The 18968-nt window shown below is 44.0% G+C and overlaps 1 protein-coding gene across 1 annotated transcript in view; it reads left to right on the forward strand.

The window, feature by feature from the left end:
- The first annotated feature begins 361 nt into the window (after positions 1-361).
- NFKBID (NFKB inhibitor delta) overlaps positions 362-18968 on the forward strand; it is a 36943-nt gene continuing 18336 nt past the window's right edge. Inside the window, exons 1-2 of the mRNA XM_088459364.1 lie at positions 362-407; positions 12038-12114. Coding sequence (XP_088315490.1) covers positions 380-407; positions 12038-12114 — 105 coding nt within the window. The 5' untranslated portion in view covers positions 362-379. The remainder of the gene's footprint in view (positions 408-12037; positions 12115-18968) is intronic.

The following is an 18968-nucleotide window of genomic DNA, read 5'->3' on the forward strand; positions in this document are numbered from 1 at the left end:
GCTGTCACACGCTGTGATTTAGGGTGAGTGGCCCTTTAATGCAGTAAGTGAGTGGAGAGACCCTGCGGGGTGACTGTCTTAGTGATGCTGCGTCTGGATGTTACCTGTCACCCTCTCTATTATATTTCCTTGGTTACTTTCCCTTGTGTGTTCCCCGTCTCTACAACCCCATAATCATCTCATCTCATCTCCGCCATCTCCCTGCTCTCTCTTTCCGACTGTTCCTCCTGGGGGCCGGGCCTAGCAAGTTCCTCTTTATTAGGGGCAGATCGAGCAGCTCTCAGTAATGTGACAGTCACAGAGCACGGAGAGAGCAAGGAGGTGAGCTGGTGATAGAAGGCTGGACCCTTACAGGCAAGACGCACAGGGTGGGGAGGCGATGAGCTCCCCCCCATCCACCTCTAGAGGTAAGCCCCAAAAAACAGCCGCCACAACATTGTATTTGGTAGGGTGCAGCTGAGAGTGCAACAATGTAACAGTAATCATTGTATTTCTATATAGAGCTCTTCTCACTAAGGACTCAGATGCTTTACACACTAACAGATATATCTGTCCAATCTGTCAGGTGGAAAGGAAAATCTGGTCTGTCTTCCAGGGTTTTGGAGCAAATTTCTATTGGTATTTGCTCCCATACATTACCAGATTTTCCTTCCCACCAGACAGATTGGACAGATATATCTGTCAGTGTGTACCCAGCTTTACAGAAACCATGAACAATAGCAGAGAGTGCAAATGTAACAAATGTGGAGGGTTGGAGAGAATTCAATTCAGCGCAATGGGCAGAAAGTACGACCGGGATGGTAGAGGAGAGGAAAATTCACAGATCATAATATAGCTCATTCTCCCTCAGTCACCATAGGGGTGCGCAGGATACTTAGCGGAGTTTGGCTGCCATAGTAAGCGATAATGAGCGCAGACGTACATTGCGGTGCCACATTGCACTTAAATTCTGCCCTTATAATAACTTCAATGCACCGATCTCAGCACCAGCTAGAACACAATCACAGGAGTTTATTATGTATAAAAGTTTTGCTTGTTTTTTTCATTTATTTGTTTCCTATTAGTGCCGGGTTATTATATCAGGTTATTTTACTGGGCTATTATATCAGGTTATTATACTGGGTTATTATATCAGGTTATTTTACTGGGCTATTATATCAGGTTATTATACTGGGTTATTATATCAGGTTATTATACTGGGTTATTATATCAGGTTATTATACTGGGTTATTATATCAGGTTATTATACTAGGTTATTATATCAGGTTATTATACTGGGTTATTATATCAGGTTATTATACTAGGTTATTATATCAGGTTATTATACTGGGTTATTATATCAGGTTATTATACTGGGTTATTATATCAGGTTATTATACTGGGTTATTATATCAGGTTATTATACTGGGTTATTATACTTACAGTTACATGTTTGCAACAAAACAGCTGCCAAATTTAAACAATATAAGGCAAGGCATGCTGAGAATTGTTGTTCAGCAACTGTTGAAGAGAATATTGATACTAGCAAGGCATGACTGGACTTGTAGTTCAACAACAGATTGCGGGACACAGATTGCTTATTTATGCTGCATTATTTGAAAGGTGATACTAAGATATACATATTACTGGGCTGAATAACCTGAATATCCTGCAGATTATTATTATTATTATTATAATTATTATTATATCTCCATCATACATTGTAGCACTTTACAGTTGGCATCAGTTATATCCAGGTGCCCAGATTGGCAGGCGCGCTGGTCTCACTACTAAAACGGATAATTATTAAGAAAACCGTCTTTGTCATCAATGACTGAATAGAGTAAATGAGACAATTATTTGGCACAATCTATACTGTACGTGTGAAACGTTGATTCTGCAATTAATTTCTGCATTGAAATGTCTGACCACCAATTAGCCCCTATATAATATGTGACCTCGTCATAGTATTTTATTATTAATCTCTGGTTTTCCGGAGACTGATGAACTACAACTCCCAGAATGCTCTGCTCCAGAGTGGTTCAATTATATTTTTTAGGGAATTGATCATGTTCATGTAATATATACATTTGATGGGTATGGAGCCATGGTCTTGTCTGGTGCTAATATCAAGCTAAAGTGGTTTCTTCAATGTAAGAATAAATGGGATAAGTACTGCACCAGGGGCCCCTTATTGCTGCTATAACGCCTATGGCTCATTATAACTGCCTAGTGCATTATAGAGCGCTCCCACATAACGGCAGATTATAGTTATAGGTTATAGGGGAGATCCAGGAATTCTGTCTGCATGATAAACCACTGGGGTCGTATTACAGTCTGTGCTGCTGGTGTTATATTAATATAATACTCTGGAAAGAGGGAGGGGATCGGGGACATTTCTTTAAAAAGTGGAAGACCCCTGTAATACCATTTGCTGGCTGATAACGTGATCGCCAGCTAAAGTGCGCAGTCAATTCTAAAGTGCTGTGAATTCCTGTGAGTAACTGCGACTGGCAATAATTTGATTAACAAATTTTGTAAGTACATATGACGCAGGGGATGGCACACTAAGCGTTTACTTTGTCCCCATTGCAGTTACATAATTATCTAAGCAAATATATATTTACAGGTATCTCAGACAGACAGATATGTATGTATGTGTGTATATATATATATATATATATATATATATATATATATATATATACAGTATATGTAGATAAATGTGAATTAGATATATCTCAGATAGATAATAGATGGATAGATGTGAAATAGTTATTTAATATGTAATAGATTTTAGGTATATACCAGACAGATATTATATGGGATAGACTGATATAAATATATGATATAGATACATAGATAAATATGAGCTACATATTATATATGAGAGATAGATAGATAGATAGATAGATAGATAGATAGATAGATAGATAGATAGATAGATAGATAGATATGAGATAGATAGACAGATAGATAGATAGATAAATAGATAGATAGATAGATAGATATGAGATAGATAGATAGATATTAGATAGATAGATAGATAGATAGATAGATAGATAGATAGATAGATAGATAGATATGAGATAGATAGATATGAGATAGATAGATATGAGATAGATAGATAGATAGATAGATAGATAGATAGATAGATAGATAGATAGATAGATAGATATGAGATAGATAGATAGATAGATAGATATTAGATAGATAGATATTAGATAGATAGATAGATAGATAGATAGATAGATAGATATGAGATAGATAGATAGATAGATAGATAGATAGATATGAGATAGATAGATAGATAGATAGATAGATAGATAGATAATGAGAGATAGATAGATAATGAGAGATAGATAGATATGAGCTACATATTATATATGAGATATATACATAGATAGATATGAGCTACATATTATATATGAGATATATACATAGATAGATATGAGATAGATAGATAATAGCTACATATTATATATGAGAGATATATACATAGATAGATATGAGATAGATAGATAGATAGATAGATAGATAGATAGATAGATAGATATGAGATAGATAGATAGATAGATAGATAGATAGATAGATAGATAGATAGATATGAGATAGATAGATACATAGATAGATATGAGCTACATATATATGAGAGATATATACATAGATAGAATCATTCCGTCCAGCAATGATGGCGTGTGTAGCCGGAGGGGGTGTCACTCAATCACGCAGCAGAACGTGTAATGTGGATTTCCCAAAACATTGAGTCACAGGCGGGGATTCCTCTCCACGCTTCAGTGACAGCCGCTGCCCGTCGCCCCCACACTGCGCCCCTCCCCCCTTCACTACGTAGTGACACCGTGAGCGACAAGTCAGGGAGAAATGAAACCCTCATATCACAGAGGCAGCTGTGACACGGGAGCCTGAGCTGCAGTCACATTGTGTCAGGGCTGGGGAGTGGCTGGCTGGTTCCCCTGCTCACACTGCCGCTTACATGCATGGGGGCTGACGCTGGGGTGACAGCAGGAACTGTGTACCCGGCCAGACCATGCTGCACTGCGGGGGGAAATACATGTATTACGTTTGCATGCAGGGTAATTACTGGCTGCTTCTGCATGTACAGGAGCCCACAAATGCTGCACAACTTTAGTTTTGCACTACAATTTAGATTTCAGCATGGACACGTCCTTCCCAAATCTAAATCTCCTCAATCTCTCAGCATGTGTTACACGCCCCCCTCCCCGCAGTGCAGCATGAATCGCCCCTATAGTCTCACACATAGATCACAGCTGTCATTTGGTTTTATCACTCAGCATTCATGTAGTATTAATCCAGAACAAAGCAGCTTGTATAATATGTCTGTATAACGCACGTATGTGTGTTTTTTGCTTTAATAGCATTTGTGTGCGAGGCCTCACAATATAGCATGCAACACGTTTGTAACAAAAACGTGAGGTCTCTGCCCCCCCTGACCTCACCATACCTGCTCCGGGGACAGTGGCGGGTGGGGAGTGTGACTTGGGCTGTACACCTGTCAAACCGTAATGCAGGTGTCCTAAGATGAGCTCAGGGAGGGCAGAGACCTCCCATGGAGCAGATGGGCCCTTCTGCTCTACAGATTTCTGCCCCCCCCCCCTCGAGCTCGTCTTCCCAATATCTACAGTTTTGCACACATCCAATCATTATCCCACTGTAGTGTCTGCCTTAAAGTGAGTGGTAGGATCCAAGTGTTAGGAGGGTACTAGGACTAAGGTTAATTAGAAGGCTACTAATGGGACATGAAATAACGTAGGTCACCTTAAGTGGGGGTGAAGAAGGCTTGTAAAAACTTTTGGCTTCATGAGGCTGAAATAGGTGATATTCAGTAGTGCAAACAGAAGGGAAAGACTTCTACCTCTAAATCCATTGTCTGTACACTCATAACATAAACGTATTACAGCATTGTCTCATTATTGTACCAGTATTGTACCAGTATTATATCAATATAATACAAAATTTACTGCTTGGTGCTTTGTAGAAAATTTACTGCTTGGTGCTATTGTAGAAAATTTACTGCTTGGTGCTGTTGTAGAAAATTTGCTGCTTGGTGCTATTGTAGAAAATGTACTGCTTGGTGCTTTTGTAGAAAGAACAATGATCCTGCCGGACCTGCTCCCAATGTAATGATAGAGGAGACTGTGATTGCAGTGATAACATGGGCTAGCGCATTTCATTCCTTACTGCAATTTAGATAACCATACACACTGGCCCGGGACATCACAGCAACTGCCCCCACAACTGCATGAACAGCTATTGGTAGCCCAGACCGTTGGCAAGGGAATTGTGACCTCACCTGCCACATCTGTTTGTAACGCCTTATCCAACATTGATTCATCCTTAAAAATGTAAAGAGCTGTTTCCTGGCAGGTAGAGGGTGTATTCACCAAACACTCACTACGGTCCTCTTCATGATGTCATTGGTTTGTGCTCTGTGGTTACACCTTGTCAGCCTTAGACCAGAAATTGAGTCATTGACCCTGGCAGCGGGCGTGTAATCACAGTGATCAGTCACCGTGCAGCGTAATTTACATTGCGTGAAAATGAAAACTCTCAGATCTGCCATGCAAATGACATGGTTGATCATTTATATGAAATGGTGGTTAATTGAATGATTAATGATGCCAAAATGCTGAATGTTACAGTGCTATAGGGAATAAACCCTTCCTACCCAATATATTATGTGGCACAGCTGCTACAGTATTATAAGTATTCTTTGTCTTATTCTGATAAATCTTCCCATAACTAATTACACAGGTTTAGCCTGTCCGTATGACCAGGGGATCCACCTGACTCTCATGCATGAAAGTTCTACACTCAGAACCCACGGGAAGGTAACTGCTGCACTCTCCAACACAGAACTCGACAGAAATCTGTACAGTACTTCTGATTCATTCTTCCTAATACTAGCGGCCCGCTCCGGCTTCGCACAGGAACAATTTGTTTCATTCTTCCTAATACTAGCGACCCGCCCCGGCTTTGCATAGGAACAATTTTGAATTTACGGCAATAGTCTTTATTAACCGAGGTCTTATAAGATTCCCTTGTAGACGACATTAGTTGTTTTTTCTCATGACGTCAAATTGATTTAGCTTTGAGTTACGTAACACACGAAAGGTTGTCCATGACCAAAACAGTCTCCAGTTAGGTCAACTCCAGCCACGCTAAGGGTCTGTCTTCTTTATTTATGGTCATGCCAAAGCCGACTCTTACCGAGAATTGGGCTAGTTTGAATTAAATAATCATTTTTTAACAGAAATGAAATCGGATCGGTAATAAGGTAATAAAGAGGAAAAGCTGAAATTTAGTAGCAGTACACAGGGCTTACTGTACATCACTTTTTCTGGAGGAACCAGTTAATGCATATAAATCTCTACATTGTATAACATAAAGTCCACTGTTGTGATATATCTTTAATGGTTTAGGCAGCGAAAGCCAAGAAAACGCTGGGACGTCTGTTTATTTCTTTGACTTGCTTCACTAAAATCGGCACTGCTCGGCTCCCTTCTCTCATACGCTATGTAGACAAAAGTGATTGGACAGCCCCACGTGAGAAGCATTCCATGCACACGAGTTCCAATTGGCCACTAATGTGGCGGTTTTGACAAGATCACCTGATAAGGAGGCCCATGCACTTGTAGTTCTACGGAAATAATTAATATTTTTATCAGGACGACAATGGCACCTGTCATGTTTCCAGGGCGACGCTGGACTGGTATACAGAAAATTCGGTAACCCGGATGGGCTGGCCAAATCAGAGTCCAGATCTCAACTCCATTGAGAACCTCTGGGATGAATTGGAGCGAAGGGTTGTTCTAGGCCGACTCCACCTTCCTCAGTGTCACAGTGGTCACTGTACATAAGGCGGAATAATGGCAGAACATACCGCCTGCTGCTGTTATCCAGGAACTTGTGGCCAGTTTGCCAAGAAGGGCGTCTGCAGTAATCACTGCACGTGGTGACCTACACAGTACTGACGGCGATAACATCTATTTGCTGTCAGTGTCCAGTAACTTTTGTCTACATAGTGTAGATAACAAAATTATTCAATACAATATAAAAAAAAATAATATTCCCCAATATTGGAAGATATTTTGTAATTTTTTTGTAAGTTTGTTATCAGTAATTGAAAGTGTTATATGTTGTAGTGATATATTGTTGTGATATATTATAGTGATATGTTGTAGTGATATATTGTAGTGAATTTATATTATAGTGATATGTTGTAGTGATATATTATAGTGATATATTGTAGTGATATGTTGTAGTGATATATTATAGTGATAAATTGTAGTGATATGTTGTAGTGATATGTTGTAGTGATATGTTGTAGTGATATGTTGTAGTGATATATTGTAGTGATATGTTGTAGTGTTATATTATAGTGATAAATTGTAGTGATATGTTGTAGTGATATGTTGTAGTGATATGTTGTAGTGATATGTTGTAGTGATATATTGTAGTGATATGTTGTAGTGATATATTGTAGTGATATGTTGTAGTGATATATTGTAGTGATATGTTGTAGTGATATATTGTAGTGATATGTTGTAGTGATATATTGTAGTGATATGTTGTAGTGATATATTGTAGTGATATATTGTAGTGATATGTTGTAGTGATATATTGTAGTGATATGTTGTAGTGATATATTATAGTGATAAATTGTAGTGATATGTTGTAGTGATATGTTGTAGTGATATGTTGTAGTGATATGCTGTAGTCAGGGCCGTCTCTTCCATTGGGCTTAATGGGCAGTTGCCCAAGGGCCCTAAACTTCAAAGGGCCCGCCAGCCCCCCTGCTGCCACGGCCACTTGGTAAATGTTATTTTTTTAGCACTGTGTCCCGATCCGCCAGCTCCCCCCAACCCCCCCTCCGTGACGAGTGACACCACAACCGGCCCCGCGGTTGACGAGTACTCACCACCAGGGACGGATTGGGCCCCCTGTGTGGCCGCCCTTCATTCCCCACTGCTCTTCTCCGCCGGCCTGGCTGGCCGCTGCTGCGATCAGAGTTTAGCTCCGATCGAGCAGCGTACTGTAGTTAAAGAAAAATGGCCGACGGGGGAGCTGCTCCGCATGCACACCTGCAGCAGCTCCTCCCATAAGCCTTTGCGGAGCCGTCAGTCACCACTGACGGCTCCGCCTCCAGTCCATCCGCAGCCCGCCTCCATCACCCTCTTCATCTGCAGTGCAGCCCAGCCTTCCCTGCACGCACAGCAGCAGCAGGGGTAGCCGGCAGCCCACGGTGTACACAGAAGGAGGAGCAGGAGCCAGCGCCGGCCAGTAAGTAAACTTTAACAAATCTGCCTGTCCGACTAGTGTCAAAGGGGGGTGAGGGGGGGTGTTGGATACACAAGGGGCTAGGAAAATCTGGGGAATGGTGAGGATGGGGGATGGAGAGGCTAAGAGACACGGGGCTGCGGAAGGTGCTGAGGGGGGAGAGGATGGTGGTGAGGGGGAGAGGATGGTGGTGAGGGGGAGAGGAAGGTGCTGAGGGGGAGAGGATGGTGGTGAGGGGGAGAGGATGGTGGTGAGGGGGAGAGGATGGTGGTGAGGGGGAGAGGAAGGTGCTGAGGGGGAGAGGATGGTGGTGAGGGGGAGAGGATGGTGGTGAGGGGGAGAGGATGGTGGTGAGGGGCTGAGGAGCAGAGGATGGTTGTGAGTTTACAAGGGCTTAGGGCGGTGCTCAGTGCCTGGGGGGAATCAATGTTTGTGATGTTTATTGTTTTCCCTGTGAGGGCAGTCATTGAATCAATGTCTTATTTATTGCTGTGTAGGACAATGTGTGTGGTTTGGGGGCTGTTGTGTGTATTTTTTTTTTCCGCATGGGGGCCAATCTTTTTTCTTGTCGGGGGCCATTGTGTTTTATTTTTTCCTAAGGGGGAATGGATGTTACATTCTCCACTCCCACTAAAAAATAAAAAAGGGCAATAAATACCACCAGGCTAGAATAGAATAGGTGGGTAGGGGCCCCAGTGCATTGCTTTGCCCAGGGCCCACACTGCTGTTAAGACAGCTCTGGCTGTAGTGATATATTATAGTGATATGTTATAGTGATATATTGTAGTGATATGTTGTAGTGATATATTGTAGTGATATATTATAGTGATATGTTGTAGTGATATGTTGTAGTGATATATTGTAGTGATATGTTGTAGTGATATATTGTAGTGATATGTTATAGTGATATGTTGTAGTGATATGTTGTAGTGATATGTTGTAGTGATATATTGTAGTGATATGTTGTAGTGATATATTGTAGTGATATATTGTAGTGATATGTTGTAGTGATATATTGTAGTGATATATTATAGTGATATGTTGTAGTGATATGTTGTAGTGATATATTGTAGTGATATGTTGTAGTGATATATTGTAGTGATATGTTGTAGTGATATATTTTAGTGATATGTTGTAGTGATATGTTGTAGTGATATGTTCTAGTGATATGTCGTAGTGATATGTTGTAGTGATATATTGTAGTGAATTTATATTGTAGTGATATGTTGTAGTAATATGTTGCAGTGATATATTGTAGTGATATATTGTAGTGATATGTTGTAGTGATATATTGTAGTGATATGTTGTAGTGATATATTGTAGTGATATATTGTAGTGATATGTTGTAGTGATATATTGTAGTGATATGTTGTAGTGATATGTTGTAGTGATATATTATAGTGATATTTTAGTGATCTGTTGTAGTGATATATTGTAGTGATATGTTGTAGTGATATACTGTAGTGATATATTGTAGTGATATGTTGTAGTGATATATTGTAATGATATGTTGTAGTGATATGTTGTAGTGATATGTTGTAGTGATATATTGTAGTGATATATTATAGTGATATGTTGTAGTGATATGTTGTAGTGATATATTGTAGTGATATATTACAGTTATATATTGTAGTGATATATTGTAGTGATATATTGTAGTGATATGTTGTAGTGATATATTGTAGTGATATGTTGTAGTGATATATTTTAGTGATATGTTGTAGTGATATGTTGTAGTGATATGTTTTAGTGATATATTGTAGTGATATGTTCTAGTGATATGTCGTAGTGATATGTTGTAGTGATATATTGTAGTGAATTTATATTGTAGTGATATGTTGTAGTAATATGTTGTAGTGATATATTGTAGTGATATATTGTAGTGATATGTTGTAGTGATATATTGTAGTGATATGTTGTAGTGATATGTTGTAGTGATATATTATAGTGATATTTTAGTGATCTGTTGTAGTGATATATTGTAGTGATATGTTGTAGTGATATATTGTAGTGATATATTGTAGTGATATGTTGTAGTGATATGTTGTAGTGATATGTTGTAGTGATATATTGTAGTGATATGTTGAAGTGATATGTTGAAGTGATATGTTGTAGTGATATATTGTAGTGATATATTGTAGTGATATATTGTAGTGAATTTATATAGTAGTGATATGTTGTAGTGATATATTGTAGTGATATATTGTAGTGATATGTTGTAGTGATATGTTGTAGTGATATGTTGTAGTGATATGTTGTAGTGATATGTTATGTAATGAGTAGGGTGCTGGGCATAGTGCCATCTGGTAATGACCTTAGTACCCACATTCAGTTTCCAGAGCTTGATGAAAGGATGGAAGGCCTGATTCAGAGATGGAGGTAAAGGCGATTGCGCACGCAATGGAACTATTGTTTGCAATTGTGCATTTGTATAAGCTGCACTGTGCGTGTGCAATGATCGCATTGCAATTACGGATGCACAGAGGATCCCATGACAGAGTGAGTGACAGGTTGCTGGCATTTGGGGGTGGAGACGGGGTGGTTAGAAAAATGCAGGGTTGCCTGTCCGTCTGAGCGCTGTTACACAGACGCACATAAATTAGTCACTGCGAGTAAATACGCAGCCCTGTGTGTCTGAAGAGCTCCCAAGGCTGCGGCAGGTCAGACCTGCAAAAGGGTAAGATGGCTGCCGATATGCATCAATGTTACTGTTATTTTTTCATCGTTGTGCGCAGGTAAGAAAGCCGCAGTGGGCGTCTCTATGCTATGGGTGATCTTTGCTAACATTAGAATATTTTCACAGCTGCTTTCCGTAAGAAATCGCAGCTGCAATTGCATTATGAATCAGCCCCAGGATCCATATCGGACGCCAATGATGACTGGAGACCAGTGATGCCATGTGTATAACGGCCCCATTCACCTTACAGAATAGGCCCCTAATGTCTCAAAACCATCAACTCATTTAAATATTAGTGTAGATTATTATGTGTCTGGGGCCATACACGTCACACAAATCATTAATATATATTTAATTTCATAAAAATAACATGTCATATGTGTATAATATGTATAATAGTAAGATGTCATATGTGTATAATATGTATAATAGTAAGATGTCATATGTGTATAATATGTATAATAGTAAGATGTCATATGTGTATAATATGTATAATAGTAAGATGTCATATGTGTATAATATGTACAATAGTAAGATGTCATATGTGTATAATATGTATAATAGTAAGATGTCATATGTGTATAATATGTACAATAGTAAGATGTCATATGTGTATAATATGTATAATAGTAAGATGTCATATGTGTATAATATGTATAATAGTAAGATGTCATATGTGTATAATATGTACAATAGTAAGATGTCATATGTGTATAATATGTATAATAGTAAGATGTCATATGTGTATAATATGTACAATAGTAAGATGTCATATGTGTATAATATGTACAATAGTAAGATGTCATATGTGTATAATATGTATAATAGTAAGATGTCATATGTGTATAATATGTACAATAGTAAGATGTATACTGTTAATGTCAGTGACTGGGAATGGTCAGTTGTTATCAGTATGTTGAAGTTTGCCCAGAGCTCGGCAATATGTGCAATGTTCAATTTTTATTAATGTGGAATATTTCCAGCAGCTTCTATGATCCATCGTCTCTCTGCCTCCATCTGATTACAGGACATTGTCTCAGTGTATTGTGCTTATTGTCACAGATTGCAGGTCCTACTGTTCCCCTCCTCAGACGGTGAAAAAGCTCCTGGAGCAGAAGCGGCAGCACAGCACAAGCCAGGTACGTGTCTAATCCTCAGGGGCACTCGCCGGTACTCAGCTGCTCCCAGGTCTTACTCAGCAATCCCTCGCCTATACATGTATCACAGCCAGAGAGGGGGGATGGGGGTGGGAATAGGAGCTCCCAGGCCTTACTCAGCAATCCCTCGCCTATACATGTATCACAGCCAGAGAGGGGGGACGGGGGTGGGAATAGGAGCTCCCAGGCCTTACTCAGCAATCCCTCGCCTATACATGTATCACAGCCAGAGAGGGGGGACGGGGGTGGGAATGGGACCTCCCAGGCCTTACTCAGCAATTCCTCACCTATACATGTATCACAGCCAGAGAGGGGGGATGGGGGTGGGAATGGGAGCTCCCAGGCCTTACTCAGCAATCCCTCGCCTATACATGTATCACAGCCAGAGAGGGGGGACGGGGGTGGGAATGGGACCTCCCAGGCCTTACTCAGCAATTCCTCACCTATACATGTATCACAGCCAGAGAGGGGGGATGGGGGTGGGAATGGGAGCTCCCAGGCCTTACTCAGCAATCCCTCGCCTATACATGTATCACAGCCAGAGAGGGGGGACAGGGTGGGAATGGGAGCTGTCAGGCCTTATTCAGCAATCCCTCGCCTATACATGTATCACAGCCAGAGAGGGGGGACGGGGGTGGGAATAGGATCTCCCAGGCCTTACTCAGCAATTCCTCACCTATATATGTATCACAGCCAGAGAGGGGGGATGGGGGTGGGAATGGGAGCTCCCAGGCCTTACTCAGCAATCCCTCGCCTATACATGTATCACAGCCAGAGAGGGGGGACGGGGGTGGGAATGGGAGCTGTGAGGCCTTATTCAGCAATCCCTCGCCTATACATGTATCACAGCCAGAGAGGGGGGATTGGGGTGGGAATGGGAGCTCCCAGGCCTTACTCAGCAATCTCTCGCCTATACATGTATCACAGCCAGAGAGGGGGGATGGGGGTGGGAATGGAAGCACCCAGGCCTTACTCAGCAATCCCTCGCCTATACATGTATCACAGCCAGAGAGGGGGGATTGGGGTGGGAATGGGAGCACCCGGGCCTTACTCAACAATCCCTCGCCTATACATGTATCACAGCCAGAGAGGGGGGACGGGGTGGGAATGGAAGCACCCAGGCCTTACTCAGCAATCCCTCACCTATACATGTATCACAGCCAGAGAGGGGGGACGGGGGTGGGAATGGGATTTCCCAGGGCTTACTCAGCAATCTCTCGCCTATACATGTATCACAGCCAGAGAGGGGGGATGGGGGTGGGAATGGCAGCTCCCAGGCCTTACTCAGCAATCCCTCGCCTATACATGTATCACAGCCAGAGAGGGGGGACGGGGTGGGAATGGGATCTCCCAGGCCTTACTCAGCAATCTCTCGCCTATACATGTATCACAGCCAGAGAGGGGGGACGGGGGTGGGAATGGGAGCTCCCAGGGCTTACTCAGCAATCCCTCACCTATACATATATCACAGCCAGAGAGGGGGGACGTGGTGGGAATGGGAGCTCCCAGGCCATACTCAGCAATCTCTCGCCTATACATGTATCACAGCCAGAGAGGGGGGACGGGGGTGGGAATGGGAGCTCCCAGGGCTTACTCAGCAATCCCTCGCCTATACATGTATCACAGCCAGAGAGGGGGGACGGGGGTGGGAATGGGAGCTCCCAGGCCATACTCAGCAATCCCTCGCCTATACATGTATCACAGCCAGAGAGGGGGGACGGGGGTGGGAATGGGAGCTCCCAGGCCATACTCAGCAATCCCTCACCTATACATGTATCACAGCCAGAGAGGGGGAACGGGGGTGGGAATGGGAGCTGACAGATGAGGTTCTGACAGATGATGATGATGATGGCGACAAACACCGCCTTCACTTCTACGCCTTTTCCATTAACCTGGATTTTTATTATGTTTTCAATAGAAATAAAAAGTCTATAAAGTGAAGAATTTGTCTAAATTGAGTTTTAAAATTAACCTCACCCACCTATAGCCTCCGGCCAGGAAGCTGCCGCCCGGATACTGGTGTGTGGTGCAGGGAGATCGGCACAGCGTACGGTATCCCATGGTCAGGGGGAATGACACCGCAGAGGAAGTGAAGAGCAATATGTCTACTAATAGTAAATGTCACTGACAGTCACCTGAAGCAGATGGGGGAAGGGGGGCGGAATCAGAGGGGGACACACATTTATACTAATTCCTACTGGGACATCCGCTGGCCGTGGCACTATTCCGTTGCTGTGCGCATTAATACGCACCATTGGTCGCACCATCAGAGATTGCACCAACCCCATGGCTGGTGCTATTTCTCTGTCTATCTGTCTAATCATGGCTGCTGGGGTCAGTGCTGTCGCTGACAGTGACACGCCCACGTCTGGCTAGCCACCCCCCTGGTACCATCCTGAAACGCATAACCGAAATGGCATCTATCTGCGTGCAATTCCAACTGTAAGGTGCAGCGGAATATACTGGTGCTATATTAGAAACTGATAATAATAATAATATATAATGATTTACATCTCCATTCTTGTGCAATAATCATCAGGCGCGTGCACAGACAGGAAACCTTACTACATCCAACATCACCGCTGCACCCCCCTCTGACTGAGACTGAGGCACTGACATACTGAGGCACTGACAGACAGAGGCTCTGACAGACAGAGGCTCCGACAGACAGACTGAGGCACTGACAGACAGATAGAGGCTCTGACAGACAGACTGAGACTCTTACAGACAGACCGAGGCTCTGACAGACAGACCGAGGCACTGACAGACAAACTGAGGCTCTGACAGACAGACCGAGGCACTGAAAGACATACTGAGGCACTGACAGACAGACTGAGGCTCTGACAGACAGACTGAGGCTCTGAAAGACATACTGAGGCACTGACAGACAAACAGAGGCTCTGACAGAAAGACAGAGGCACTGACAGACATACTGAGGCACTGGCAGACAGACTGAGGCTCTGACAGACAGACTGTGGTGCTGACAGACAGTCTGAGACTCTTACAGACAGACTGAGGCTCTGACAGACATACTGAGGTGCTGACAGACAGACAGAGACTAAGACAGACAGACTGAGGCACTGACAGACAGAATGAGGTGATGACAGACAGACTGTGGATCTCACAGACATATAGAGGCACTGACAGACAGACTAAGGCTCTGACAGACAAACTGAGGCACTGACAGACAGACTGAGGCACTGACAGACAGACTGAGGAACTGACAGACAGACAGAGGCTCTGACATAAAGACCGAGGCACTGACAGACAGACTGAGACTCTTACAGAGAGACTGAGGTATTGACAGACAGACTGAGGCACTGGCATACAGACTGAGGGACTGACAGACAGACTGATCCACTGACAGAAAGACTGAGGTGATGACAGACAGACTGAGGCTCTGATAAACAGACTGAGGCTCCGACAGACAGACTGAGGCTCTGACAGAAAGACTGAGGCACTGACAGAAAGACTGTGGTGCTGACAGACATATAGAGGCACTTGCAGACAGACAGAGGCTCTCACAGACAAAATGAGGCACTGACAGACAGACTGAGGCTCTGACAGACATACTGAGGTGCTGACAGACATATAGAGGCACTGATAGACTGAGGCTCTCACAGACAAACTGAGGCACTGACAGACAGACTGAGGCACTGACAGACAGACTGAGGTGATGACAGACAGACTGAGGCTCTGACAGATAGACTGAGGCACTGACAGACAGACTGAGGCTCTGATAGACAGACTGAGGCACTGACAGACAAACTGAGGCACTGACAGACAGACTGAGGCTCTGATAGACGGACTGAGGCTATGACTGACAGGCTGGGGCTCTGAAAGACATACTAAGGCACTGACAGACAGAGGCTCTGACAGAAAGACTGAGGAACTGACAGACATACTGAGGCTCTGACAGACAGACTGAGGCTCTTACAGACAGACTGAGGCTCTGACAGACAGACAGACTGTGGTGCTGACAGACAGACTGAGACTCTTACAGACAGACTGAGGCTCTGACAGACAAACTGAGACACTGACAGACAGACTGAGGCTCAGACAGACAGACTGTGGTGCTGACAGACAGACTGAGGCTCTGACAGACTGACAGAGACTCAGATAGACAGACTGAGGCACTGACAGACAGACTGAGGTGATGACAGACAGACTGAGGCTCTCACAGACAGACTAAGGCTCTGACAGACAGACTGAGGCACTGACAGACAGACTGAGGCACTGACAGACAGAGGCTCTGACATAAAGACTGAGGCACTGACAGACAGACTGAGACTCTTACAGACAGACTGAGGTATTGACAGACAGACTGAGGCACTGGCATACAGACTGAGGGACTGACAGACACACTGAGGCACTGACAGACACACTGAGGCACTGACAGACAGACTGATCCACTGACAGAAAGACTGAGGTGATGACAGACAGACTGAGGCTCTGATAAACAGACTGAGGCTCCGACAGACAGACTGAGGCTCTGACAGAAAGACTGAGGCACTGACAGAAAGACTGTGGTACTGACAGACATATAGAGGCACTTGCAGACAGACAGAGGCTCTCACAGACAAACTGAGGCACTGACAGACAGACTGAGGCTCTGACAGACATACTGAGGCTCTGACAGACATATAGAGGCACTGATAGACAGACTGAGGCTCTCACAGACAAACTGAGGCACTGACAGACAGACTGAGGCACTGACAGACAGACTGAGGTGATGACAGACAGACTGAGGCTCTGACAGATAGACTGAGGCACTGACAGACAGACTGAGGCTCTGATAGACAGACTGAGGCACTGACAGACAAACTGAGGCACTGACAGACAGACTGAGGCTCTGATAGACGGACTGAGGCTATGACTGACAGGCTGGGGCTCTGAAAGACATACTGAGGCACTGACAGACAGAGGCTCTGACAGAAAGACTGAGGAACTGACAGACATACTGAGGCTCTGACAGACAGACTGAGGCTCTTACAGACAGACTGAGGCTCTGACAGACAGACAGACTGTGGTGCTGACAGACAGACTGAGACTCTTACAGACAGACTGAGACTCTTACAGACAGACTGAGGCTCTGACAGACAAACTGAGACACTGACAGACAGACTGAGGCTCAGACAGACAGACTGTGGTGCTGACAGACAGACTGAGGCTCTGACAGACTGACAGAGACTCAGATAGACAGACTGAGGCACTGACAGACAGACTGAGGCACTGACAGACAGACTGAGGTGATGACAGACAGACTGAGGCTCTCACAGACAGACTAAGGCTCTGACAGACAGACTGAGGCACTGACAGACAGACTGAGGCACTGACAGACAGAGGCTCTGACATAAAGACTGAGGCACTGACAGACAGACTGAGACTCTAACAGACAGACTGAGGTATTGACAGACAGACTGAGCAACTGGCATACAGACTGAGGCACTGACAGACACACTGAGGCACTGACAGACACACTGAGGCACTGACAAACAGACTGATCCACTGACAGAAAGACTGAGGTGATGACAGACAGACTGAGGCTCTGATAGACAGACTGAGGCTCCGACAGAGACAGAGGCACTGACAGACAGAGGCTCTGACAGATAGACTGAGGCTCTGAAAGACATACAGAGGCACTGACAAACAGACAGAGGCTCTGACAGAAATACTGAGGCACTGACAGACATACTGAGGCTCTGACAGAAAGACTGAGGCTCTGACAGACAGACTGAGGTGCTGACAGACATTTAGAGGCACTGACAGACAGACTGAGGCTCTCACAGACAAACTGAGGCACTTACAGACAGACTGAGGCACTGACAGACAGACTGAGGTGATGACAGGCAGACTGAGGCTCTGACAGATACACTGAGGCACTGACAGACAGACTGTGGCTCTGATAGACAGACTGAGGCACTGACAGACAAACTGAGGCTCTGACAGACAAACTGAGGCTCTGAAAGACATACTGAGGAACTGACAGACAGAGGCACTGACAGACATACTGAGGCTCTGACAGACAGACTGAGGTGCTGACAGTCATATAGAGGCACTTGCAGACAGACTGAGGCTCTCACAGACAAAACTGAGGCACTTACAGACAGACTGAGTCACTGACAGACAGACTGAGGTGATGACAGGCAGACTGAGGCTCTGACAGATACACTGAGGCACTGACAGACAGACTGAGGCTCTGATAGACAAACTGTGGCACTGACAGACAAACTGAGGCTCTGACAGACAAACTGAGGCTCTGACAGACAGACTGTGGTGCTGACAGACAGACTGAGGTGCTGACAGACAGACTGAGGCTCTCACAGACAGACTAAGTCTCTGACAGACAAACTGAGGCACTGACAGACAGACTGAAGCACTGACAGACAGAGGCTCTGACATAAAGACTGAGGCACTGACAGACAGACTGAGACTCTTACAGACAGACTGAGATATTGACAGACAGACTGAGCCACTGTCATATAGACAGAGGCACTGACAGACACACTGAGGCACTGACAGACACACTGAGGCACTGACAGACAGACTGATCCTCTGACAGAAAGACTGAGGTGATGACAGACAGACTGAGGCTCCGACAGACAGACTGAGGCACTGACAGACAGAGGCTCTGACAGACAGACTGAGGCTCTGAAAGACATACTGAGGCACTGACAAACAGACAGAGACTCAGACAGAAAGACTGAGGCACTGACAGACAGACTGAGGTGCTGACAGACATTTAGAGGCACTTGCAGACAGACTGAGGCTCTCAAAGACAAACTGAGGCACTTACAGACAGACTGAGGCACTGACAGACTGAGGCTCTGACAGAT

Source organism: Taudactylus pleione, unplaced genomic scaffold (assembly GCF_031769625.1).
Source record: "Taudactylus pleione unplaced genomic scaffold, aTauple2 ptg000906l, whole genome shotgun sequence".
Lineage (NCBI taxonomy): Eukaryota > Metazoa > Chordata > Amphibia > Anura > Myobatrachidae > Taudactylus > Taudactylus pleione.